Source organism: Salmo salar, chromosome 12 (assembly GCF_965601325.2).
Source record: "Salmo salar chromosome 12, fSalSal1, whole genome shotgun sequence".
NCBI lineage: Eukaryota > Metazoa > Chordata > Actinopteri > Salmoniformes > Salmonidae > Salmo > Salmo salar.
The window spans coordinates 10768815-10796486 of NC_138302.1; the positions used below are offsets into that span (position 1 = coordinate 10768815).

General features: G+C 44.2%; 1 protein-coding gene and 1 non-coding gene across 3 annotated transcripts in view; one reads left to right on the forward strand and one right to left on the reverse strand.

Moving 5' to 3' along the window:
* The window catches only part of LOC106564122 (poly(A)-specific ribonuclease PARN), a 28373-nt gene extending 22665 nt beyond the window's left edge, over positions 1-5708 (forward strand). The window contains exons 22-26 of one of the 2 annotated variants that reach the window (XM_045690655.2): positions 926-1121; positions 1304-1452; positions 2473-2539; positions 2656-2807; positions 4221-5708. In XM_045690655.2, the coding sequence (XP_045546611.1) occupies positions 926-1121; positions 1304-1452; positions 2473-2539; positions 2656-2807; positions 4221-4267 (611 nt within the window). In that variant the 3' untranslated portion in view covers positions 4268-5708. The remainder of the gene's footprint in view (positions 1-925; positions 1122-1303; positions 1453-2472; positions 2540-2655; positions 2808-4220) is intronic. The other variant, XM_045690656.2, reaches the window with a different exon arrangement.
* Positions 5709-5951: 243 nt separating this feature from the next.
* LOC106594003 (uncharacterized) lies at positions 5952-13687 on the reverse strand. The gene is made up of 3 exons (XR_014379592.1): positions 13587-13687; positions 12181-13044; positions 5952-11693 (listed from the first exon to the last, which is right to left on the reverse strand). It is a non-coding gene; the product is annotated as an uncharacterized LOC106594003 (transcript).
* Between the last annotated feature and the right edge of the window lie 13985 nt (positions 13688-27672).

Consider the following 27672-nt stretch of genomic DNA (forward strand, 5'->3'; position numbering starts at 1 on the left):
CTGACCCTGTTCCCCTGCCTTTAACCAGGGGCCTGACCCTGTTCCCCTGCCTTTAACCAGGGGCCTGACCCTGTTCCCCTGCCTTTAACCAGGGGCCTGACCCTGTTCCCCTGCCTTTAACCGGGGGCCTGACCCTGTTCCCCTGCCTTTAACCGGGGGCCTGACCCTGTTCCCCTGCCTTTAACCGGGGGCCTGACCCTGTTCCCCTGCCTTTAACCGGGGGCCTGACCCTGTTCCCCTGCCTTTAACCGGGGGCCTGACCCTGTTCCCCTGCCTTTAACCGGGGACCTGACCCTGTTCCCCTGCCTTTAACCGGGGACCTGACCCTGTTCCCCTGCCTTTAACCGGGGGCCTGACCCTGTTCCCCTGCCTTTAACCGGGGGCCTGACCCTGTTCCCCTGCCTTTAACCGGGGGCCTGACCCTGTTCCCCTGCCTTTAACCGGGGGCCTGACCCTGTTCCCCTGCCTTTAACCGGGGGCCTGACCCTGTTCCCCTGCCTTTAACCGGGGGCCTGACCCTGTTCCCCTGCCTTTAACCGGGGGCCTGACCCTGTTCCCCTGCCTTTAACCGGGGGCCTGACCCTGTTCCCCTGCCTTTAACCGGGGGCCTGACCCTGTTCCCCTGCCTTTAACCGGGGGCCTGACCCTGTTCCCCTGCCTTTAACCGGGGGCCTGACCCTGTTCCCCTGCCTTTAACCGGGGGCCTGACCCTGTTCCCCTGCCTTTAACCGGGGGCCTGACCCTGTTCCCCTGCCTTTAACCGGGGGCCTGACCCTGTTCCCCTGCCTTTAACCGGGGGCCTGACCCTGTTCCCCTGCCTTTAACCAGGGGCCTGACCCTGTTCCCCTGCCTTTAACCGGGGGCCTGACCCTGTTCCCCTGCCTTTAACCGGGGGCCTGACCCCCATTCTCTCATCTGTGTCTAGCGATTAACACCAGTCGCTATGCAGAGAGCTACCGTATCCAGACGTATGCAGAGTACGTCCAGGGCAGACAGCAGGTCAGGGAGAGCCAGGGCCACTCTACCCAGTCCTGGGATGAGGACGGCTGGGTTAAACCACACTACACCTCCCCCTCTACAGTTGGTGCTGGTCCTACTGGCTACAGCTACGGTCACAGCAGGTACACCTCTTACATAGACACCACTTCATTTCATGGACTTTTAATGGACTCGTCTTGAAAGGCGTCTGTCAATTAAAATGTCCATGTTTTATATTAAAATAAGCTAAGGATGTTCTCCATGGAATCTCTAAGGCAGGTTGATGTTTAAATGTGAAGGCCGGTCTGTGTGTTGTACGTGTCAGGCCGTCATTGGGGAAACGCTGCGTCAGTCCTATCCAGGAGGAGCAGCCTACAGACGGAGAGGCTCAGAGATCACACGCTGACGGATGGAGTGGCTACACGCACTCTCACACACACTCCGACACGGGCAGCAAGAAGATCAGGACCGACGGTAAGGACACACACACTCACACACACTCCCCTGCTTGAAGACAGACAGTAACTAAGTGTATATATCCACCACCAGAGTACAAACTATGAACAAAATGTTTAAAGGAAAACACTGATCAAGAAACGCCTGTTGTGATGTGGTCTGTTGTCGTCTCTAGGGGTGTGGAGATCTGATCTGGTCTGTGTTGTCGTCTCTAGGGGGGTGGAGATCTGATCTGGTCTGTGTTGTCGTCTCTAGGGGGGTGGAGATCTGATGTGGTCTGTGTTGTCGTCTCTAGGGGGGTGGAGATCTGATGTGGTCTGTGTTGTCGTCTCTAGGGGGGTGGAGATCTGATGTGGTCTGTGTTGTCGTCTCTAGGGGTGTGGAGATCTGATGTGGTCTGTGTCGTCTCTAGGGGGGTGGAGATCTGATGTGGTCTGTGTTGTCGTCTCTAGGGGGGTGGAGATCTGATGTGGTCTGTGTTGTCGTCTCTAGGGGGGTGGAGATCTGGTCTGTGTCGTCTCTAGGGGGGTGGAGATCTGATGTGGTCTGTGTTGCCCTCTCTAGGGGTGTGGAGACCTGATGTGGTCTGTGTTGTCGTCTCTAGGGGTGTGGAGATCTGATCTGGTCTGTGTTGTCGTCTCTAGGGGTGTGGTGATCTGATGTTGTCTGTGTTGTCGTCTCTAGGGGTGTGGAGATCTGATGTGGTCTGTTGTCGTCTCTAGGGGGGTGGAGATCTGATGTGGTCTGTTTTTTTTCTCTAGGGGGGTGGAGATCTGATCTGGTCTGTGTTGTCGTCTCTAGGGGGGTGGAGATCTGATCTGGTCTGTGTTGTCGTCTCTAGGGGGGTGGAGATCTGATCTGGTCTGTGTTGTCGTCTCTAGGGGGGTGGAGATCTGATCTGGTCTGTGTTGTCGTCTCTAGGGGTGTGGAGATCTGATCTGGTCTGTGTTGTCGTCTCTAGGGGGGTGGAGATCTGATGTGGTCTGTGTTGTCGTCTCTAGGGGGGTGTGGAGATCTGATCTGTGTTGTCGTCTCTAGGGGTGTGTGTACGGACGTATGCAGGAGTAGTGGACAGTAGGACGTCAGAAGGCTGGATGAAAACTCAGTAAGTAAAGATTTGTACAGTGGAACATGTAACTCCAGTACTTTTAGTGCGGCCTTAAACTACCTGGGTGTTCGTTGAAGGAAGTTAAGCCTGTGATTGGTTGCTGTTCCCTGTAGGTCTGGGTCTGATTCGTCGAGCATGAGTCCGATCCAGGAAGAGGTGGGGTCGGAGGCGGTAGACGACGCTAGTGATCAGGCGCTGGGCGAATGGCAACAGCAGCCATCGACCAATCAGAGCAAGAAGGGCCGCAAGAAGAGGAAGGCTGATGGTGAGACGAGTGAGAGAACCATGCGTGTGTTCTGGAAGGCTTGTTTTAAAGTGTTTTGATCCATCAAATCAAGCTTTATTTCTACAGCACATTTTAGACATGACTGTACACAAACCATGGATTAGAAACACTGAAAATAGAAACTGAAATATTTACTACACAACAAACATAAGTGGATAAAAAAACAGAATAACAACTGAACGACTAAAGCACCTTAAGGAAATGCAAAGCTACAAATGTGCTTTTTATAAATGTCCACAGTTTTGCTCCCCTCAGGTTCTCTGGCAGGCTATTCCAGAGGCTGGGGGTATAGTAACTAGAGGCTGGGGGTATAGTAACTAGAGGCTGGGGGTATAGTAACTAGAGGCTGGGGGTATAGTAACTAGAGGCTGGGGGTATAGTAACTAGAGGCTGGGGGTATAGTAACTAGAGGCTGGGGGTATAGTAACTAGAGGCTGGGGGTATAGTCACTAGAGGCTGGGGGTATAGTCACTAGAGGCTGGGGGTATAGTCACTAGAGGCTGGGGGTATAGTCACTAGAGGCTGGGGGTATAGTCACTAGAGGCTGGGGGTATAGTCACTAGAGGCTGGGGGTATAGTCACTAGAGGCTGGGGGTATAGTCACTAGAGGCTGGGGGTATAGTCACTAGAGGCTGGGGGTATAGTCACTAGAGGCTGGGGGTATAGTCACTAGAGGCTGGGGGTATAGTCACTAGAGGCTGGGGGTATAGTCACTAGAGGCTGCCTCTCCATGCCTCTTGGTCTGAGGCTTTGGGAGAGTTAAAAGGCCAGAGGACCTGAGGGACCTACTGGGTACATCACTTAATGAAAGCATGTCTGACATGTATTGAGGTGTACAATCATGGATTGATTTAAAAACCAATAGAAGAATGTTAACATGAATTGTAAAACTCGCAGCCAGTCCAGAGACCTTAAAGCCGGTGTGTTGTGTTCTCTGTCTGGTCGTGTTGCAGCGTTCTGTATGTTTTGCAGTTGACCAATGGCTTTCTTGGGTAGACCAGACAGGAGAAGCATTACAGTAGTCAAGCCTGCTTGTAATAAAAGCATGGATGAGTCTCTCTGTATCAATGTTCCTTTATTGCTGGTGAATTAAAATGTGCGGCCAGATTCTCTGGGTTTCGGCTCCAGCAATAAGAACCTCGGTCTTGTCTTGATGTAGCTGGAGGAAGTTGAACCATCCAAGTATTTAAATCTCTAATAGTCTAATTGATCTGTGGAGCTAACATCGTCTGGTGCCAGACCCTGATAGTTGGCTGTGCTTTTGCCTCTGCTTCTCTGTATTGGAACAGTTGTCCGTAGCACCGTCACCAGTACAACAACACACCAGTGGTGTACCTCAGGTTGACTGACTGGGACTGTCTCTCTGTATCTCTCATCTTTCCCTCCCTCTAGGTGCAGAGACGACGTCTTCTCTGTTCGACGTTCCTGAGGTCTGGTAGCGATGGAACCGAGCCCCTGGCTCCTTACCACCTTGGTTCCTACTTCGTACCCTTGGCCACTTGACTCCTACCCCCTAGGACCGGATTTGGAACTAGGCCTGAAGTTTCAACCAGCTGCACTTATCTGACTGGCTGAGAGAAATGTCTTAAAGCCATAAATCATGGTAGGAGTCCTCAGCATGTGGTATAGCAGGATATTCCTTAGGAAAGAAAAATCAGTCCTAAATGGCTCCCTATTTCTTATATAGTGCACTACTTTTAACCACGGTCAATAGGGCTCTGGTTCAAAGTAGTGCACTATGGATTGAATTAGGGTGCCATTTGGGACATATCCAATCTTTTTTTCACTGTCTCTTTATTTTGCTCGCACTGTTTTTCAAGTCTGATTTATTGATTGCTAAATCCCGTGTATCGTGATGGATTAGGTAGTTGCCACTCTGCATGTTGTGGTGCTACTGACACCTGTTCAATACAGAGAGAGAACTCACACCCAGGCTTAGTTCTAATCACCTAACCCATCAGGGTCTGAAATGGTAGCCTAATCTGTTCCACTACTCTTAACTAGGGTCTATAGCGCTCTGGTCAAAACGAGTGCTCTATATAGGGGATGGGGGCCATTTGGTACACAGCCAGGGTCTGTGTTCCATGAGGATCGACGTTACAGAATATTAATCTAGAAATACACTATCTAGATTGATGCGCTTCTTTGTTCTATAGAAGAGGGAATCGTGTCATTCATCTGGTGTGTATTTTCTATGTTGTATCATCCTGAACACCAGGCTAGTTGTTCCACGACCACCTAGTTACTGTCACCGAGTCTGAAATCTTTCCCCTCACTGTGTCTGTTACCGGTGCCAAACCGGTTTAGTTTTAACCGTAAAAATGTTGCCTCCTTGTCTCGTTCATAGTGAACCATTTAAGTGTCTCTTAAACCCCACCACCCCCTCAATGCCACTTGACTGATTCTAGTGTAATACTGTCCTGGTGCTGTAATAATATTTTAAATGTAGTTTAACTTCCTTTTAAAAAAATATGTATAAAGTTAAAGCCCCTCCCCTCTAATTTTATAGATCCTGCTAGAACCTTCTCCAAGGGTGTATCCTAATTGACTCCCTGTATAGTGCAGTGTACTAGAAAGGGAATAGGGAGCCATTTTGTGAAACAACAAGAGATGTGGTTTTTGGCGTGGTTGGTCTTTTCCCTACAACAGACGGTCTAGTGGCATTACTTTTGTATGGAAGACATTTTTGTGGCATTTAAATGTCTTTATTTTTGCTGTCTTACTTTCCCCTCGTTGTAACTCCTCCCCTGCAACTGTGTCAAATATTGTATCAATGCAAAATGTGTCAACGTTAAGAATACGTATGCTGTTTTTGTATGAAAAATGTTAAAAGAAATATTTCCTTATGAACAGGAACAATTAAAGAACGTTTCTTAGTAATCCAGTGTTTCACTGTTCCTTTTTCATCTATTTAGAACTGTTCTATATCCATGGCAATGTTACATCTCAGCCGTCGGTGTAGGATCTATTTAGAACTGTTCTATATCCATGGCAATGTTACATCTCAGCCGTCGGTGTAGGTCGTGCTGTTCTTATCCAGTTCAGTCTCTCGGTGTGGTGCATGTTTTTTTCCAACACAAACATGTATAGACAAATCCACATCTTAACAAATATAATCAAACCTTAAGGTATCATGTGTTTTTATTAGAAATGAGCTCCAATCAGTTTATCCTTCAATTTCTAAAAGTGGAAGGTTTTTCTATGTCTCAGTTTGCCTGTGAAGTGCCAACCCTGGTCAGTGATATGATGGCGCAGACCAGATACAATTTAAATGTTTCTTACGTCCCTGCCAATGAAGGCACCCAACTGCCAGGCACTGAAGGCTAGAAAGCCAGTAGCAATTATATCTGGATAATGTTAGTCAAAATTACATGTATCTAACTGCACCTCATGTCCATATTGATAATCTCAATCTGCTGTAAAACTCTCCACTGACCAGACAGTCAAATAACTGAAGACAAGCACTACAACAGAACTCAGTTCAAACACGTTTACATGATGTTTTTCCATAGACTCAACAAACAGCCTTTGAAACACACATTCTTCAATATCATCTTCCTAAGTATATACTTAGGCCTAGATTCAATGAGATTAACCGGCATAGTGGACGTTTTGGTGGCGTCTGAGGGGGAACTGCTGGAGCTGTCGACTATACATAGAATACACTCAGATTTAAAAATCATTCAACTGGCTGTAGATTACATCACATTCCAGTGTTCCAACTTCTAAACAAGGCTGCATTGGATTTCTGTTAGTGTGACTGGAGCCGATTGCAATGTCCGCTTTGGGTATAAGCCAGGAGCCGCTTATGGATTTGACAGCTCTAACGCAGTTCTACCTCCGACACCACTGAAACGGATCTGATCGAATAGAGCCCTAAAAATGTAAAACAAAAAATGACTTGCTATGCACAACTGTGAAACATGTCAATATACACTGCTCAAAAAAAAAAAAGGGAACGCTTAAACGCAATGTAACTCCAAGTCAATCTGTCCACTTAGGAAGCAACACTGATTGACAATACATTTCACATGCTGTTGTGCAAATGGAATAGACAACAGGTGGAAATTATAGGCAATTAGCAAGACACCCCCAATAAAGGAGTGGTTCTGCAGGTGGTAACCACAGACCACTTCTCAGTTCCTATGCTTCCTGGCTGATGTTTTGGTCACTTTTGAATGCTGGCGGTGCTTTCACTCTAGTGGTAGCATGAGACGGAGTCTACAACCCACACAAGTGGCTCAGGTAGTGCAGCTCATCCAGGATGGCACATCAATGCGAGCTGTGGCAAGAAGGTTTGCTGTGTCTGTCAGCGTAGTGTCCAGAGCATGGAGGTGCTACCAGGAGACGTGGAGGAGGCCGTAGGAGGGCAACAACCCAGCAGCAGGACCGCTACCTCTGCCTTTGTGCAAGGAGGAGCAGGAGGAGCACTGCCAGAGCCCTGCAAAATGACCTCCAGCAGGCCACAAATGTGCATGTGTCTGCTCAAACGGTCAGAAACAGACTCCATGAGGGTGGTATGAGGGCCCGACGTCCACAGGTGGGGGTTGTGCTTACAGCCCAACACCGTGCAGGACGTTCGGCATTTGCCAGAGAACACCAAGATTGGCAAATTCGCCACTGGCGCCCTGTGCTCTTCACAGATGAAAGCAGGTTCACACTGAGCACGTGACAGACGTGACAGTCTGGAGACGCCGTGGAGAACGTTCTGCTGCCTGCAACATCCTCCAGCATGACCGGTTTGGCGGTGGGTCAGTCATGGTGTGGGGTGGCATTTCTTTGGGGGGCCACACAGCCCTCCATGTGCTCGCCAGAGGTAGCCTGACTGCCATTAGGTACCGAGATGAGATCCTCAGACCCCTTGTGAGACCATATGCTGGTGCGGTTGGCCCTGGGTTCCTCCTAATGCAAGACAATGCTAGACCTCATGTGGCTGGAGTGTGTCAGCAGTTCCTGCAAGAGGAAGGCATTGATGCTATGGACTGCCCGTTCCCCAGACCTGAATCCAATTGAGCACATCTGGGACATCATGTCTCGCTCCATCCACCAACGCCACATTGCACCACAGACTGTCCAGGAGTTGGCGGATGCTTTAGTCCAGGTCTGGGAGGAGATCCCTCAGGAGACCATCCGCCACCTCATCAGGAGCATGCCCAGGCGTTGTAGGGAGGTCATACAGGCACGTGGAGGCCACACACACTACTGAGCCTCATTTTGACTTGTTTTAAGGACATTACATCAAAGTTGGATCAGCCTGTAGTGTGGTTTTCCACTTTAATTTTGAGTGTGACTCCAAATCCAGACCTCCATGGGTTGATAAATTGGATTTCCATTGATTATTTTTGTGATTTTGTTGTCAGCACATTCAACTATGTAAAGAAAAAAGTATTTAATAACATTATTTCATTCATTCAGATCTAGGATGTGTTATTTTAGTGTTCCCTTTATTTTTCTGAGCAGTGTACTATAAGTTCATTGAGTCTCTTAGGTAGAGGGGCACTTGTTTCTAATTGTATTGTTTCTTGGTAACTAAAGAGTTGTGGAAATGTTATCTTGAAGGACAAAGAACAGTCAATCAATTAATGAACCCATTTTAAATCCAATGGCTGTAAACGGTAGCTGTGTAAAATGCTATGGGCAGCTTTCTGTTGCCATGTCTATGAATTTGAGGTGGTTTTCCCATCCCTTAGCTTGTTTACACCAAAGATGGAGTGTTGATCTCGTCGTCTTGGTGTTTCCAGACTCCAGACCAAACGATCTTCTCACGCTCTTGGTGCAATTACTTTTTTTTTCTTCAATAATATATATTATGTTATATAATTGGGCAAACTCTCAAGTCTCAATACAACATGCAACGAAACAAAATGTCTCCTAATTAAAGCAGAATTGTCAGACTGAAGGTTGACATACTGTGAAGAGGGACAATAAGCCTGGAGAACTGCTGGCCAAAACAATAAGACAACACAATCATATCTGCCCTGTTTTAATGAGGTCCTGGTCTCATCTGACTGGGGGTCAATACTGACGTCCTGTCTGAGTCTTTATAAAGAGGTCTTGGTCTGTCCTGTCTTGGTCTGAGTCTTGGTCTGTCCTGTCTTTGTGAGTTTTGGTCTTGAGTCTTTATAAAGAGGTCTTGGTCTGTCCTGTCTTTGTGAGTTTTGGTCTGAGTCTTTATAAAGAGGTCCAGTCTTGGTCTTGGTCAGAGTCTGAGTCAGTATTAGAGTGTTGCGGGTCTTGACTCCATCGCTGCAGTATACCGGACCAATAGGGGGCGCTGTCTCTCCGGTGTGTCTTCTGGTGATTCGTAAGAGCTCTTTTCTCTGAGAAACACTTGCCACAGTCAGGGCATTGGTACGGCTTTGCTCGAGGGCTCCGGTCTTGACTCAATCTCTGTTTTTTACCAGGCAAAGAGAAAGTAGAGTTGTGTGCCCCTGACCCGTGTGCGTTGCTGTGTGTCTCTGTCCCGTGTGTGTCACGCTGGTGTTTTTTCATGGCTTTCTTTTCAGTGAAACGCTTCCCGCAGTCGGGGCACTGGTACGGTTTCTCTCCGGTGTGCGTTAGTATGTGTGTTTTCAGCGTATTTGACTGAGAGAAACTCTTGTCGCAGTAAGTGCAGTGGTACGGTTTCTCACCTGAGTGTATTAGCCGGTGCCGTATTAGAGATGCACCGTGTGAGAACTTCATATCGCAGACGGAGCATTGGAAAGGTTTATCTCCCGTGTGCACCGTCTGGTGGCGTTTCATGTAAGACTTTTCAGTGAAGCGTTTATCACAATGGGAGCATTGGTAAGGCTTCTCTCCTGTGTGCTTTCTCTCGTGGATTACCAATCTATGCTTTGAATTGAATTCCTGGCCGCAAGTAAGGCAGAGGAACGGATTCTTCTCTCTTACTTGCTCGTTTGTTTTCTGATGCTTGGTTCTCTGATGATTTGACAAGGCCTGAAGCACCCTAAAGGTCTTCCCGCAGTCGGGGCAGAGGTGCTGTTTCTCCTCATGGGTCACCACATGTTTCTTCAGCGCTCCAGATTCCATGAAACCTTTTCCACAGACAGAACAGACGTGTGGCTTCGCTACTTGCTCTCCATGCTGCGTTTTCTGATGTCTTCTCAAAGCTGAGTGGAAGCCGAAGCTCTTGCCGCAGTCGGCGCAGAGGTGAGGTTTCTCTCCAGTGTGGGTCCGCAGGTGAGTCTCTAACCCTGCCTTAGAAGCCAGCCTCTTACCACAGTGAGGGCATGGCTCAGAGACCTGTGTCTTGCCTACCTTCTCTCCTTTATGTCTTCTAACATGTGTTCTAAGATTCGAAGAGTCGTTAAATTGCTTCCCGCAAAGGGGGCAAATGAAGGGTTTCTCCCCAGTGTGCATACGAAGGTGCCTTTGATAACTACTTGAGTGAGAGAAGCGTTTGTGGCATTGGGAGCAGCGAAATGGTTTCTCTCCGGTATGCGTCCTCTGGTGGCTTGTCAGCCTTTCCTTTGTTGGGAAATGGCGCTTGCATTCAGGGCATTGGAATTGGTCTCTGTTTAAACGATGCAATTTGGAATGATTTGTTAAGGTAAATAAGGATGCAAAAGTCTTTCCACAATCAGAGCAGAGGTGAGGTTTCTCTTCCGAATGGATGGCTTGATGTTTTTTTAAGTAGCCAGAATCTCTAAAGCCTTTCCCACAGACAGAGCACATGTGGGGCTTTGCACTACCTGCTGCGTGAAGTGCCTGATGTCTTTTCAGAGACGACTGAAAAGAGAAACTCTTCCCACAGTCAGCACAGAGATGAGGTTTCTCTCCAGTGTGGGTTCTTTGATGGGACCTCAAGGCTCCTGGTTGATTAAAGACTTTACCACACACTGAACATTCGTGCCGTTTCACTCCTCCGCGCTCTGAATGACTAAGTTTCTGATGTTTGGTCAAGGAGGGACGGAAAGCAAAGCTCTTCCCACAGTCAGGGCAGACGTGAGATTTCTCTACAGTGTGGGTCTTCAGGTGAATCTTTAGTCTTGTCTTGGTTGACAACTTCTTCCCACAGTGAGAACATGGATGAAGGACTGGCTTCTTTACTGTCTCCTCCTGTTCTGAAGAACCAACATTGTTCTCAGAAGGTTTCTCTTTGGAATGTTCTCCGGAGTGAGTTCTTTTCATGTGCTTCTTCAAGTTTCCTGGATCATTAAAAGGCTTGCCACAACGAGGGCAAATGTATGGTTTCTCCCCAGTATGAGTTCTCAGATGCCTCTTAAGACTAGACAATTCATTGAATCCCTTCCCGCAGTCAGAACACTGGTGAGGTTTCTCTCCTGTGTGGGTTACCAGGTGCTCCTCCAAAGCCTTCTTTGTGGGAAACTTCTCCCCACAGTGAGGACACGGTTCACGGTAGAGCCTCTCCACACCCAACTTCTCTCCTGGGTGAGCTCTCCTGATGTGTTTCTTCAAGTTTCCTGGATCATTGAAACCTTTCTTACAACGAGGGCAAACATATGGTTTCTCTCCAGTGTGAGTTAGCAGATGTCTCCTAAGACTGGAATGTGTACTGAATGTCTTTCCGCATTCAGAGCATGTGGTTTCAGAAACATTATATGTCTCTCCAGTATGAGTTTTCAGATGCCTGGTAAGGCTGGAAAATGTACTGAATACTTTTCCACATTCAGCGCATATATTTTTCTGTTTCTCTCCAGTGTGAGTTAGCAGATGTCGCTCCAGAATGTCTTTTGTGGCAAAACTCTTCCCACACTGAGCACAGGAGTGGGTTTTCTTGCAGGTTTTCTGCCCCGGTGGTTTCTTGCAGTCCATCAGCTGCACAGACACCCTCTTCAGACCCCAAATTAAGGCGCTACCGGGAGAGGCACGACAAAGGGTCTTCGGTGGGCGACGCTTGTCCTGGAAATCACAAAAAAAGAGACTTAATTAATCAGGATGGGAAACCCTCTCCTACCTGACAAAGAACTTTGAAGTCTTTCAATTCCTCTCATCCTCGATTACTCAACCTCCTCCTTCTCAATAAAGGAGAAAGTCTAAGAGGAAGAACATCCGATATTCTCCCAAAGCCTTGTATAAGTTGTTGAGGAATCAATGAAAGCATTGAGAAACAAACTAAATACTCACTTTCTGACTGGGAAAAGAAATACTCACTTTCTGACTGGGAAAATAAATACTCACTTTTTGACTGGGAATTAAATACTCACTTTTTGACTTGAAAATAAATACTCCTTTTTGACTGGGAAATAAATACTCACTTTCTGACTGGGAAAATAAATTCTCACTTTTTGCCTGGAAAAATAAATACTCACTTTCTGACTGGAAAAATAAATACTCACTTTTTGCCTGGAAAAATACATACTTTCTGACTGGGAAAATAAATATTCACCTTCTGCTCTGGTGTGTGCTTCTTTGGAGATAACTCCACCTCCAGCCCATCGCTAACCATCCAATCCCTGACCTCCCTGTCCAATTCTTCATCGCAGTCTGCAGCATCACAATCATCGGACTGGCTGGGACTCATGGACTCCGCCTCCAGCCCATTGCTAGGCAACCAATCCGTGTCCCCTGCGTCACAGTCTGCAGCATCATCATCATCAGATTGGCTGGGACTCATGGGTTCCACCTCCAACCTGTTGCTAGGTAACCCAGCCCCTCCCTCTCCATTCCATTCTTCATCGCAGTCTACAGGATCATCTTCATCGGCTTTGCTGGGACTCGACGGTGCACCACTAGCATCCTCCTGTATCCTCCTGATGTCCTCCTTCAGTTGGACTAACCAAGTTATTCCCTTCTCCTCTGATTTCATTGAATCAGTATTGTCCCACATTTCCTCCATGATTTTACGCCGCAACGACCGGTGATCCATTGCTTTAACTTCAGATCCATCATGTCCATGATGTTCACATAGGTAACGTAAATTGTCCTCAGTCAAATTCCATAAACTCTTTTCGATTTCATCCATCAACGTTCCCTTCTTTTGACTCATATTGTCTGTTGAGTTAGAATGATTCTTGGTAACAACAGCAATAATAACACCTAGTTATTGAATGGAGCTGTCACAAGTTTGAGGTATCTCTCCTCCCACTGGGCACAGGCGTCAATTCAAGGTCTATTCCATGTTGGTTCAAAGTAATTGAATTCAAATGATGTGAAAACAACGCCAATTCAATCAGTGTGTGCCAAGTGGGCTGCGTTTATTCACAAGTCTTCTAGAACTGGAGTCTCATAACACCAGATCTTGTATGGTCACCTGTGTACATAGGAGGACATGGAGTGAAACAAAAACTGTTTGTACCATTCAATATCTACATGTATAGTCCGATTCTATTTTTGTCAGGTGTGTCAAATATTTACCTTTTGTATAATGAATTTGTAGTTTTAGTTAATAGAACAATATTAGTGACACATTTATTTACCGATTTAATAACATTTCAATGTTCCCATGAGTGATTTTATTTTGAAGGATCCAACCCGGAAGCATAATTCCGCTAACTAACAAGCTAAGAAAAGAGGAACAGAAAGTACAACAGTAACTATTGATTATACACAGCTACAATCGATCTGCATGTAGCTACCAGTCAGCAGAAACAATACTTGTATTATTATATCGACTCAATTTGAGCACAGCTTCAAATGAGTTAGCAGGAGCAATTAGCTAGCTAGCTACCAAGCTAAACAGCAGCTAAGCAGAGCAGGTAGCTAGCCTTGCTAACGGTTATGCAAACCTATCAACTAATTACAACGTTTAGACGACCTTTATGACTGTTGGTAGATACCTAATACTTAACTTACCAGCTCGATTTAAGAAAAAATATTTCCCTGTATTGAGCAGTGTACTATTAGCTAGCTAGCTTTTCAAACGCGACCTGTTCACGTTCGAGGAGAAAAGAAACAAAGGGGCGGGGCCAACAGAAAGTACGGAAGCTGAGAAAGGACATGAGAGGAGAGCAGTGGTTCTCAACCAGGTACTAGGAGCCCTGGGGGTACTCGGCCCATCCACAGGGGGTACTTGAGAAGATTCATGAGACCATAGGTTTCTGTTAAAATGCAGAACAAAATTCAGTTGGTGGTACAGTAACCGAAAAAGGTTGTTAACCACTGGCATAATGAGTGAGAGGTTAGAGATGAGAAAACTAATGAAGATATCCTCATTGAGGACATGGATACACTTTATATTGCATCATAGCTGAATAAAAAGTAACATTACTTAAATTAACGTGTTTTTTTTAACCCCTTGCCTACGTAATGACACAGCACAGTGACAAAGAGGAGTGTTCATTGAGTTTCCTGGTGATTTTCACTAGTTTGTTTACAATGGTTATGATAGTGCAGTTTGCCAAAACCGGCAGATGAATTCAAACTTCAAAGGTTCAATCTGTGATTGGTCCATCCATTTTTGGACTAATTAATTCTATATACCCATTGATCCTTGAAGAAAATAACCTATAAATACCTCATGAGCTTTAGCTCAACTGTCATACCCTATCAAACCCCAAATACACTTCTTGTTTTACTCCATTGTTTGTAAACAAACACTGTATAGCCTCAGAACATTATTAAAACTATTATTTTGATATCATGAATGGTGAGTTCTTGCATCTATAGCTATGTCTATGAATTTGACAGTGGCTACATTTCTCCAAACCTTATCCCTCAGCTTTTTACCATAACAATGACAGGCAGCCCACATTGTTATTGTTTGAACTGCAGATTGCCCTGTAGCCCTTTCCTGCAGTCAAATTACTTAGTGGCCTCATGCGTGAAATGTTCTTCATATTTTTAATAATTAATAAATATTTATATATTTTTTTAAACAGCAGAAAATCTGGTCAATCTGGTCAAACGGTCAAACGGTTTTGTTATATTTCAGTCCTCTGTGATGTATATAAAGTGTAATATTGGGATGCAAACTCAAAATGTAATACATTTCAATTCTATATCTGACATGGTCCAGGTGTCTTCTATTTATAAGCCCATAAACATGTGTGTGAGGTGTAGACTTTGGTTTCAAAGTAGATTTGTTTAAGACGAACAAGAAACACTCTGTGTAACTCTGATTCATGGTAAAAACAGCAATAATTAATAAGTCATAATTGAAATGATGTGAAAACAACGCTGATTCAATCAGTGTGTGCCCAGTGGGCTGTATTTATTCACAAGTCTTCTAGAACTGGAGTCTCATAACACCAGATCTTTTATGGTCAAAAATAGTCTTATTGAAAGATATATACATGATATAAGATAAATAAATGAGTCCATGTTTCTTTCCACTTGAAACCACTTTTGCTTCCAGAGGATTAATCTATACAGCTAAATAAAAATAAAACAAACAAAAATAAACACCACTTTCAAGATCAGGAAATGTTTCGAGCTCAAATTCATGACTTTTTATCCTAACCAGACTTACCACTGGGGCCAAGCAGAGAAAAAACATTATTAAAAAAAAGAATTTTAAAAAACATGTTTATTTTGAGACATTTACAAACCTTCAGATCAAAATTAAACGTCAGATTCACAACTGTTTCAGACATGGCAACATCGATAACTTCCACCTCCAATTAAAATATAGAACTGAGACTCCTGGAGGAGCCTGGGTAACAGTCTGTTTAGATATGTTCTATCATTCCACTCCTTGTGAGATTCTAAATGAGGAGAGTGTCAATTTGTTAGTAGGCGATACAAATTAGTCTTCTCCCCTCCTCGATTCCCTACTTCGGCAGAGGATGCACAAGAGTATCCTCGTAGTGGCACACACGGAAGTTTTCTAAAATCCGCCACACCCCCTTTGAATCAGCTGTTGTTTTCTCGAAGGAGAAAAGCATGCAAACATTTAAAAAAGGATATGCTACTTATCCTTTTATCTATAAAATGTATTTCACAACTATGTATAGTGCATTCTGAAAGTATTCAGAACCCTTCCCTTTTTCCACATTTTGTTATGTTACAGCCTTATTCTAAAATGTATTAAATAGCTTTTCCCCCCTCATCAATCTACACACAATACCCCATAATGACAAAGCAAAAACAGGTTAAGACATTTTAGCACATTGATTTTAAAATAAATAAAAAATGAAATATCACCACATTTACATAAGTATTCAGACCCTTTACTCAGTACTTTGTTGAAGCACCTTTGGCAGCGATTACAGCCGCGAGTCTTCTTGGGTATGATGCTACAAGCTTGACACACCTGTATTTGGGGAGTTTCTCCAATTCTTCTCTTCAGATCCTCTCAAGCTCTGTCAGGTTGGATGGGGAGCGTCACTGCACAGCTATTTTCAGGTCTATCCAGAGATGTTGGATCGGATTCAAGTCCGGGCTCTGGCTGGGCCACTCAAGGACATTCAGAGACTTGTCCCGTAGCCACTCCAGCGTTATCTTGGCTGTGTGCTTAAGGTTGTTGTCCTGTTGGAAGGTGAACCTTCACCCCAGTCTGAGGTCCTGAGCGCTCTGGAGCAGGTTTTCATCAATAATCTCTCTGTACGTTGCTCCGTTCATCTTTGCCTCGATCCTGACTAGTCTACCAGTTCCTGCCTCTGAAAAACTTGCCCACAGCATGATGCTGCCACCCCCATGCTTCACCGTAGGGATGGTGCCAGGTTTCCTCCAGACGTAACGCTTGGCATTTAGGCCAAAGAGTTCATTCTTGGTTTCATCAGACCAGAGAATCTCGTTTCTCATGGTCTGAGTCTTTAGGTGCCTTTTAGCAAACTTTAGGTGCCTTTTTGGCTGTCATATGCCTTTTACTGAGGAGTGGCTTCCGTCTGGCCACTCTACCATAAAGGCCTGATTTGCAGAGTGCTGCAGAGATGGTTGTCCTTCTGGAAGGTTCTCCCATCTTCCACTGAGGAACTCTGGAGCCCTTTAATGGGCAACTCAACCACCTGGTCGAGCATATTTTTGAAGAGTTCTTAAAATAAAGAGCTGGCCACCCGGCCAAACTGAGCAATCGGGGAAGAAGGGCGTTGGTCACCTCCCTGACTGCTCGGTTTGGCCGGGTGGCCAGCTCTAGTTAGAGTCTTGGTGTTTCCAAACTTCTTCCATTTAAGAATGATGGATGCCACTGTGTTCTTGGGGACCTTCAGTGCTGCAGACATTTTTTGGTTCCCTTCCCCAGTCCACCTTGTGGTCAATTGAATTGACCACAGGTGGACTCCAATCAAGTTGTAGAAACATCAAGGATGATCAATGGAAACAGGATACACCTGAGCTCAATTTCAAGACTCATAGCAAAGGGGGGTCTTAATACATATATAAATACAGTATTTCTGTTTTTGCTTTGTCAATATGGGGTATTGTGTGTAGATTGATGAGGAAAACAATTAATTTAATCCATTTTATAATAAGGTTGTAACGTAACAAAATGTGGAGAAAGTCAAGGGGTCTGAATACTTTCCGATTTGCACTGTATATGCTTAGAACACCAGTAAAATGACATGTACTGAATGATATTGTGAAACATATTGAAGATAACAGGCAGACTGTAAATAATGATATGGATTTGAAAGGATTTTTGTACTTGCACAGATAAAAAGATCCCGTAACAATATTTCTCCATTCATATGTACATACACTATTCAACTATTGCTGTACATATACTATTCTATTCTACAGATATACAAAATATTCTTTCCACATACTGTCCATAATGTCTATATATCCCATCATATATACATCTTGCTCTTTTGCTTTTAGTGTATTATTGTTGTTGTGAATTGTTAGATATTACTACACTGTTGGAGCTAGGAATGCAAGCATTTCGCTACACCCACATCTGCTGAATATGTGTATGTGACCAATAAAATTGTATTATATTTTTCCTGGGGAATTCTTTCTTCCTGTCAGCGCGATGGACAGAGAACCCCCGTTGGCTGAATGGACGGGGACAATATATCCGGAGAGAGACACTATTCCGTAAAACAGAGTATGTTACAGTCCCTGATGTCTCTCTGGAAGGAGATCCTCACCCTGAGCTTGTCTACTTTATTGTCAAGGGACTGAACGTTAACGAGTAATGTACTCTGAAGCGGTGGATGGTATGCGGTGTCTGACTAAGGCTCCACTTCTTCTTCTTCTCCGACGTCAGCATTTTGGTGCAGCTCCCGGGATGAAAATAATGACCTGTCTCAGAAAGTTCAAACAAAGGATCCAGGTCAGGAAGTCAAATTTGTGCTCATCTTATATCCAAAACTTATTTCCGGCTGTAGATAATCATATAAGAAACGTTATGAGCAAATAACGTCAGAAACATCAGAACCCCCCCCCCCAAAATACTGCAAAGTTAGAAGCTCATAGCCTTTCCTGGTTAAATAAAGGTTAAGCCTAGCTTCACATGTAGGGAGGTGAATGCATACCTTACCTAGCCTAGCTTCACATGTAGGGAGGTGAATGCATACCTTACCTAGCCTAGCTTCACATGTAGGGAGGTGAATGCATACCTTGCCTAGCTTCACATGTAGTGAGGTGAATGCATACCTTACCTAGCCTAGCTTCACATGTAGGGAGAAGCTCTTTATCAAAAAACAATAGAACCATAGACTACCTTATTCCTTTTTCCTCAGTTCACCAATCATCTCAGTCAACGGGCACCAACCACACCTTAGATTATTTTCTTGAGGTATTCAGCCTCAACTACCATAGACACCCCGGAGATGACTTGGGGTATTCAGCCTCAACTGTCATAGACACCCCGGAGATGACTTGGGGTATTCAGCCTCAACTGCCATAGACACCCCAGAGATGACTTGGGGTATTCAGCCTCAACTGCCATAGACACCCCGGAGATGACTTGGGGTATTCAGCCTCAACTGCCATAGACACCCCGGATTGGGTACTCAGCCTCAACTGCCATAGACACCCCGGAGATGACTTTGGGTACTCAGCCTCAACTGCCATAGACACCCCGGAGATGATTCCTTTAACAGGGACCCTACTTTGGAATTTGCGATGGTTGCGAGTCCTTGTACAATTTTCTTCTGTTCTTCAGAAATACAATGAATCAGAACCAGCCCACTTCTGGCAGCCTGGCTGCATAGATTAGACGTAGCATAGTGAACGTAAATCCGGGGACAGTCAAATTAGTATGATATGTTACGTTTTGGTATGGTTACATAAGACAGGATGCTTAAGGCAAAAATGTACGCAAACATCTAGCAACTCAAAGGTTGCGTGTTCGAATTTCATCACAGACAACTTCAGCATTTTAGCAACATTGCAACTACTTACTACTATTTAGCTACTTTGCATGTTAGCTAACCATTACCTAACCATAACATTTTAACCTAACCATTTAAGTGGATGTGGGTATGCTGACCCTTGAGCCACTGTGAACCCCTCAAGATGTTCAGATTGTTTGTGGCCCCCACCCCCATCCAAGTTGCCCAGAACATCATTAGATACAGTCTCCAATCTTTTGATATGAATATTTTGTACTTCCAAAGATGGTGGATAAATAAGATAGTTTATTAAGGCTGTTTACCGTTGAAAAAATATTCAAGGTTCCTGTCAGTGTAAGTGGGTGTTCCCTCTCTCGCGTGAGCTCAAAGCTATTGGCTGGCTCTGGATTATTGATAAGATAATTGTTCTTTTTAAGGTTTTGACTAAAGTATTCCACTCTGAAACCATGTAACTTTCCCGTACTGATATCTAAACTTTGCCCAGTTAACCTATTAGGCAGGGATGTAATGACTAGATTGAATGTGGCCAGGAACCTTGAATATTTTTTTAACGGTAAACAGCCTTAATAAACTATCTTATTTATCCACCATCTTTGGAAGTACAAAAGATTCATATCAAAAGATTGGAGACTGTATCTAATGATGTTCTGGGCAACTTGGATGGGGGTGGGGGCCACAAACAATCTGAGAGGGGTATGAAAGCATACATAGTCCGGGATAATATGGTTGTCTGTAGGGATGGGGAACCATGTTATTGGTACAGTCAAGATCTACTGAGGGGTGGGGTTAACCGACATTCCCAAAACTTTGATGGAACTCGCTGATGATGTAGTATCAGGACCCACTAAGATGTCCCCCGATGATTTACACTGTACTCTCTGGTATAACAAGTACCCAGGTCCAAACCCAGTCTATGAGGAAGTTTTGTTTAAAACAGCAGAAAGAACTATTGGTTTGAAGTGGTTTCACTATGACAGTACACACGCTGCAGTTCAAGTAGAATTGTTACCTCAGACTAAGAAGCTGTTCAGGGAGAGGTGGAGTGCGCATGTATCTCTCGCCAAAGAGCCGTCAGAGGGGTGGGAGGACATGGGACAGTGGGTATCCAAGGGAAAGAGAATTACAGATTGGATAGACAGGATGAATGGAGATCAGCACAGCCCCTCCACTGATCGGTACCGTAGGAATCTGAATTGGAGAGTCAATAGTATTCCCGGGGTACATTTGAGCAACCAGGGGGGGAAATGAGAAAATATGTATCTGCTGACTGAGGGACAAGAGGAGGAATTGAGACAAATTCCTGAATATTTATGGTCACAAGGTCTAGCAGATGTAGGATTACATTTACATTTAAGTCATTTAGCAGACGCTCTTATCCAGAGCGACTTACAAATTGGTGCATTCACCTTATGATATCCAGTGGATTAACCTCTATGGGCTACTCAACAGCCAGTGTAATCCCGTGGCGCGTTATTCAAATTCCTCAAATGCAAAAACTTCAATTTTTCAAACATATGACTATTTTACACCATTTTAAAGACATGACTCTCGTTAATCTAACCACACTGTCCGATTTCAAAAAGGCTTTACAACGAAAGCAAAACATTAGATTATGTCAGCAGAGTACCCAGCCAGAAATAATCAGACACCCATTTTTCAAGCTAGCATATAATGTCACATAAACCCAAACCACAGCTAAATGTAGCACTAACCTTTGATGATCTTCATCAGATGACAACCCTAGGACATTATGTTATACAATACATGCATGTTTTGTTCAATCAAGTTCATATTTATATCAAAAACCAGCTTTTTACATTAGCATGTGTCGTGTCTTTGGCTATGCCGGATTAAGTGATATGACATGCTAACCTATAAAATGATTTCTCTGTAATTAATATTACCTGATTAAGCTAATCATGTAAATGTAATTAACTAGAAAGTCGGGGCACCACGGAAGAACGTTTATAGAGCCGTTATCTTCCGAATAAACTCTTAAAATACTTTGTAATATTTTACATCGATAGCAGTCAATATTAACCCTTGTCTTATTTTCAGTCTCATAATGAAAGTTGTAAATTCTTGGTTATCTTCACGAACCCTGGCTAACAAGTTGAATCAGCAATACAAAATTGGGTTTAATTATTTATTTACTAAATACCTAACTAATCACACAGAATTACAAATACACCGAATACAAATGATGTCATACAGAAACCGTCCTGGTGGACGGAACCTGTATCATGGCTGGTTACACAAAGGAAAGCGGGTTGGGCTTGAATGACAGAGCGGGAAGATTTAGGAACAAAGAAACAGCAGCTATGCTATCGTAAATACATTATCTTATGCATTCTAAATTACCGCCCATTTGGAAAAGGAAAATGCAATAAATATTTACTCTGAGCTGCGCTTCGGTAGATTGGTCGTAGATGCTGGCCGGGTTGGCCAACAGATCTTCCTGTAAACTCGGAAGAATGTCTCTGGTGGTAAATTGGATACGTGGTGGTATCTTCGTCCGTCTGTTAGACTGGATCCGTCGTCCGTCCTTTCCTAGCCCCCGTCGACAGCACCCGCTGCTAACTCAATGGCTAGGAAGTATCACTTCTGTAGTGAATAAGCTCAAAATTCATACCAGTTCATACCATAGCTCACGCCGAGGTTGGCTTAGTTCTGTCCTTGACATGTGTGTCCTTCTAACGTAGAGGCTGCAGACCTCACGTGCTGGAACAACCTGGTTATCTTTTCGTCAAAGGCTTAAATAGTGGAGAGGGGGGAAGGATGTGTTTCATCGTTTATAACCCCTCCTCTTCACAGGGGTGGGCCACTGATCAAGCAGGGCATTTTCCTTATGAAAACCCAAATCTCTCATTTGGAAGCTAAAATTACATTTAATCTCCTAACAAACAATTTCAATATCAAACATTTCAATTGCATAACAATTCCATGTGACTCTGATAACTAGAGGGTGGATACTTTCCCAGGTACAGTTTATGTCGTCCTGTCATCAGTCATAATGTCTCAGATGACGACTGAAATGAAATCCATACTCATTACGTTCCCAAGCATATTTCCAACTGGTTTTATTACCCAAATATGGTTCCTTTTCCCCATTTGTTTGATGTTCCCAGACTCTCTATATTTAACACAGGCTATTCAAGTCCTTCAGTAGGGTCAGAGAGGGGAAGGGAGAAAGGTATTTATGGGGGGGGGGGGGTCATAAACCTTACCCACAGGCCAACGTCATGACACATGTGACTAGCATGTGACTAGCATTCCCACCGAACACTGCCGGTGAATTTACTAAATTACTCACGATAAACTTTCACAAAAAGCATAACAATTATTTTAAGAATTATAGATACAGAACTCCTCTATGCACTCGATATGTCCGATTTTAAAATAGCTTTTCGGTGAAAGCACATTTCGCAATATTCTCAGTAGATAGCCCGGCATCACAGGGCTAGCTATTTAGACACCCAGCAAGTTTAGCACTCACCAAAGTCAGATTTACTATAAGAAAAATGTTATTACCTTTGCTGTCTTCGTCAGAATGCACTCCCAGGACTTCTACTTCAATAACAAATGTTGGTTTGGTCCAAAATAATCCATCGTTATATCCAAATAGCGGCGTTTTGTTCGTGCGTTCAAGACACTATCCGAAAGGGTAAATAAGGGTGACGAGCATGGCGCAATTCGTGACAAAAAAATGTCTAAATATTCCATTACCGTACTTCGAAGCATGTCAACCGCTGTTTAAAATAAATTTTTATGCCATTTTTCTCATAAAAAAGCGATAATATTCCGACCGAGAATCTGCGTTTAGGTAAACAGACAAAAGAAAACAAAGCATGGGGTCGACTCGGGCACGCGCCTAAGCCCATAGTACTCTGATCGGCCACTTGCCAAACGCGATAAAGTGTTTCAGCCAGAGGCTGCCTCGATATCGTTCAGCTTTTTCCCGGGCTCTGAGAGCCTATGGGAGCCGTAGGAAGTGTCACGTTATAGCAAAGATCCTCAGTCTTCAATAAAAAGAGCCAAGATGAAACACAACTTGTCAGACAGGCCACTTCCTGCATGGAATCTTCTCAGGTTTTGGCCTGCCATATGAGTTCTGTTATACTCACAGACACCATTCAAACAGTTTTAGAAACTTTAGGGTGTTTTCTATCCAAAGCCAATAATTATATGCATATTCTAGTTACTGGGCAGGAGTAGTAACCAGATTAAATCGGGTACGTTTTTTATCCGGCCGTGTCAATACTGCCTCCTAGCCCTAACAGGTTAATTAAAGGAGTAGTCCCCATACAAGTAGTGCCAAAATCGAATTTTCGACCATATCAGAAGCAATATCCTATGAAACCTGAAGCAATAAAAGGCATTATGCCTACGTTTGAGCAGTTGAGACAAGGAGGAGTGATAGTGCCAGGAGATGAAGCGTTTTGCAAAACACCAGTTTTCCCTGTTAAAAAGGCAGCACCTAGTACTGATTGGAGGATGGTAACAGACTTACAGGGGGTTAATAATAGTATAATTCCACAAACTCCATGCGTGCCAGACCCACACACTTTATTGAATCAGTTTAAACCAGAAAATGCTTACTTCACAGTGATAGATTTAGCAAATTCATTTTTTAGCATTCTAGTACACCCAGACAGCCAGGGATGGTTCGGCTTTACCTTTTTGGGAAAAAAATGGGTGTATTCAAGACTGCCAATGGGAAAGTCCAACAATATTCAGCCAAGCCCTTACCCCAAATTTAGGACAATTTGATTCTCCGAATAACAGCCAAATCTTAATATATGTAGACGATATCTTGGTGGCGAATCCCTCACAGGAGGGCTGTAAAGCTGACACTCTAGCTCTGTTAGTGTTCTTAGCAGAACAGGGTCATAAAGTAAGTAATAGGGAGTTACAGCTCTGGCAGGAACAGGTCATTTATTTGGAACACTTAATTACACCAGAAAGACAGCCATTCTAGAAGCACCTAAACCACTCAATAAGAAACAAATTATGAGTTTTCTTGGAATGATTAACTATTGCCGTGCGTGGATACCCTATTTTGCATTACATACAGGAAAGCTCAGTGAGTTGACATATGGTAAAGCTATGGCAGCAAAAGATAAGATCCAGCGAACAGATGAGGCTGAAAACCAGTTTGTAAACATAAAAAAGTTGACATCGAGCTCAGTTCTGGCGTTTCCCAGATATGATCGCCCCTTTGAACAGACAGTGGACTGTAGGGAGGGGTTCATGATGTCAGTACTAACCCAGAGACACGGGGGAAAAAAATAGGCCTATTGCTTACTATTCCTCCCAATTAGATGAAGTAGCCCAGGCAATGCCACTTTGTTTGCAGTCTGTGGTAGCAGCAGCTCATGCAATAGAGGACTCGGCTTCTGTGGTGCTCTATCATGATTTGACTTTAAAAGTTCCTCATGCCGTATCCATACTGTTGTTAGAAAATAAGATGGCTTACATGTCACCAGCTAGACATTTGTCTCGTATGATAATTCTTCTGAATATGCCTAATTTGACAATAGAACGGTGCACTACTCTGAACCCCTCAACATTAGTTCCTATTGCAACAGATGGCAGCCCACATGATTGTGTAACCGAAACTGAGAAAGTTGTCTTACCACGGCCCGATTTGACTGACCTAGCCTTATCTGATGGGGAACTGACAATGTTTGTAGATGGTTCATCCAGAAAAAACCCTGATGGTACTAATGCAACAGGATATGCTGTAGTTACAGACACAGAGGTCTTGGAAGCAGAACCGTTACCGAGAAACTATTCAGCACAACAAGCAGAGATAGTGGCACTCACCCGGGCGTGTCAGTTAGGGACAGGAAAACGTATTACTATTTACACCGACAGTGCCTACGCATTTAATACAGAACACATATTTGCAGCCCAATGGAGAAACAGGGGAATGGTAACCACTTCTGGGAAACCTATTACACATGCTCAGTTAATTTTGAATCTATTAGATGCTGAACTTTTGCCAGAAAAGTTATCCATTTGGAAATGCGAGGCTCACACTACGGGGAAGGACAGTATCAGTAACGGCAACAGGAAGGCAGATCAGGAAGCAAAACGGGCAGGCCTCAAGCCACAGCTGCCGACACAGCATTTGTTAAAAGAGGAAGTAAACATAGACAAAACTGTATTAAGGGACTGTCAATCTAGAGCACCAGTCAAGGAGATTTCAAAATGGGAGAAGTTAGGAGCGGTCTATACGGAGAGGATTTGGTATAAGAATAAGTTGCCCATACTACCTAAGTCATTGTTTAGATATGCAGCAATATTGATACATGGGCAGAGCCATGTATCAACTGGAGGGATGGTAGAAATAATAAGAAAGCACTTCGTAGCACTTCGTAGCATACAGGATTACAAACTACTTTAAAAAAATTGTTCCAGATGCGTTATTTGTGCACAAAGTAATCACCAGGGTAGACAGAAAGCACCACAGGGAGAATATCCCCGGGCAAAATATCCTTTTCAACAACTACAAATGTATTTTATAGAACTTACTAGAAGTGAAGGAAAGAAGTGGTGTCTGACCATCATAGATAAATATACTAAATGGGTGGAAGCGTTTCCCACCTCCTCTGCAGATGCAATGACAGTGGCTAAGGCATCATGCCAATACATTTTTCCTAGATTTGGTCTAGCAGAAACCATCTATTCTGATAATGGGTCCCATTTTTCTAATAAAATTATAGACAACATTGGACAGAAATTAGGTATAAACATGAAGAAACATTGTTCCTATCATCCGCAATCCGCAGGTTTGATAGAGCGCATGAATGCCATGGTTAAAAATAGGCTAAGAAAGACTCACATGAGCACAGGAAAAAATTGGATACAGTGTTTGCCCAGTGTTAATGACTATAAGGATAACCCCTGACAAAGATGGGTTATCCCCATTTGAGAAGGTGTTTGGAAGGCCTTATAGAATGCCAGAACTAGGAGGACCTGAACAAGGTGATGTAGAAGCAGAAAATACTATAAAAGAACATATGAGAAGGTTGTTTAGTAACCAGATCCGAATGTCAAAGATTTTATGCACCACAGGAGAACTGCAGAAGGAGGTTACACACAAGATTCGGCCAGGAGACTGGGTCTGGGTCCAATCCCTAAAGAAATAGGACTGGAAGCAACCACGGTGGGAGGGGCCATACCAAGTACTTCTGGTGACAGCCTTCACGGTGAGAATAGCTGAAAGAGCTACCTGGGTGCATATCACACATTGTAAGAGGGTAAGACACACTGACACTGTCGAACAATCACAGAGTTAGGAGAAAAACCGAATACCAATAAGGTTCGGGGGTTACCTCTCTAACGAAGATTCCCTAACCCGCCCGATCCTCACTGTGTGCGTTCATAGAAGTGAAAGTATGGGTTGGCCTCTAGCCAGTGATATGTTCTCTGGGAGGGAGTGGGGCTTTACAGGGGTACTGGTCAGTCTGAGCTGTCTGATTGTGGGAGCCATATTCCTAATACACCATGAACCACTCGAGAAGTCAGAAAGTGGTAACTTGACCCATAGTGTAGAAGAGGAGGATTTTGTATTACCTAAGTACAAAAGGTCACTCGATCTGGATAAAAAGGAAGTGAGAGTAGAGTTAGGGAAGGATGTCTCAATAGAGTTCTATGTAGACCAAATGGGGTCCCTAACCTCTTGGCAGTCTAGGACTCTGACTTCATGGGGAAGATATCTGTGTAAATCCCCGTGTAACTCATGGAATCAGGTCATAGCTCACACAGAAAGAGAGGGCTATGTCAATCCACACACCCGATATAGAAACAGATGGAGCATCGTAAAGGTCAGGGTTTTTTACTGTAATCCAGAGCGAGGGAAGTATTGCATAAAGGTACAAATAGCCATTAAAAGCGTAAAGAAAGAGGATTTAGGGATATGGTATGTTGGATTTGACCAGACTTCGGTTGACACTATGGTTTCATTCAGAGTAGGAAAGCTGGAGGTGGGAGATGGTTCCATGACTAGCCAGAATACAAGCACAACCCCTGAGGACATGGACATCCCCCATGGTGCTGTCTAGAGTCAAGGACCGGTAAGGATAATTCAGACGAAAGATCTTAAGGAAGTGATAGAGGTGGAAACCGGGTTTTGGGATTCTAACCTATGGCTGGAATGGATTCAGTATACAGCTAGGTCTGTGGTCAAGGAACAATGCTATGCATGCACAACAGCCAAACCTCAGTTGACAACCATTCCCTTTCCACTCGATGGAAGTAATTCACCCAGGGGTGTGGCGTGTATGATAAAGCTGTTCATGAAGGCAGGGAAGCCAGACAACGACAGTTGTACTGATCTGCATTATTTGTATCCCCATGTGCCCATTAGGTCCCGACTTCCCTCTTTCACAGAGACTATCATTGTCTGGCCCGATACAACACTCACGGACGGGATGTAGGGGAAGTAAGAACATGCAATAGGACAGAGAACGTGACGACGACGGAGACTATGAGGGATCTGACTGGGTGGTTGAGTCCCGAGGATTTTAGTGAGATAAAAAGGCCTAGAGCGGATGTCTGGTGGTTGTGTGGGGGTATGAAGCTGTGGCCTAGCCTGCCTACGAATTGGAACGGTACTTGTGCATTGTTACAGTTAGGCATGCCTTTCACCCTTATCAAACACAAAGACCTAGTGCCAGGTAGAAGAGAGAGAAGGA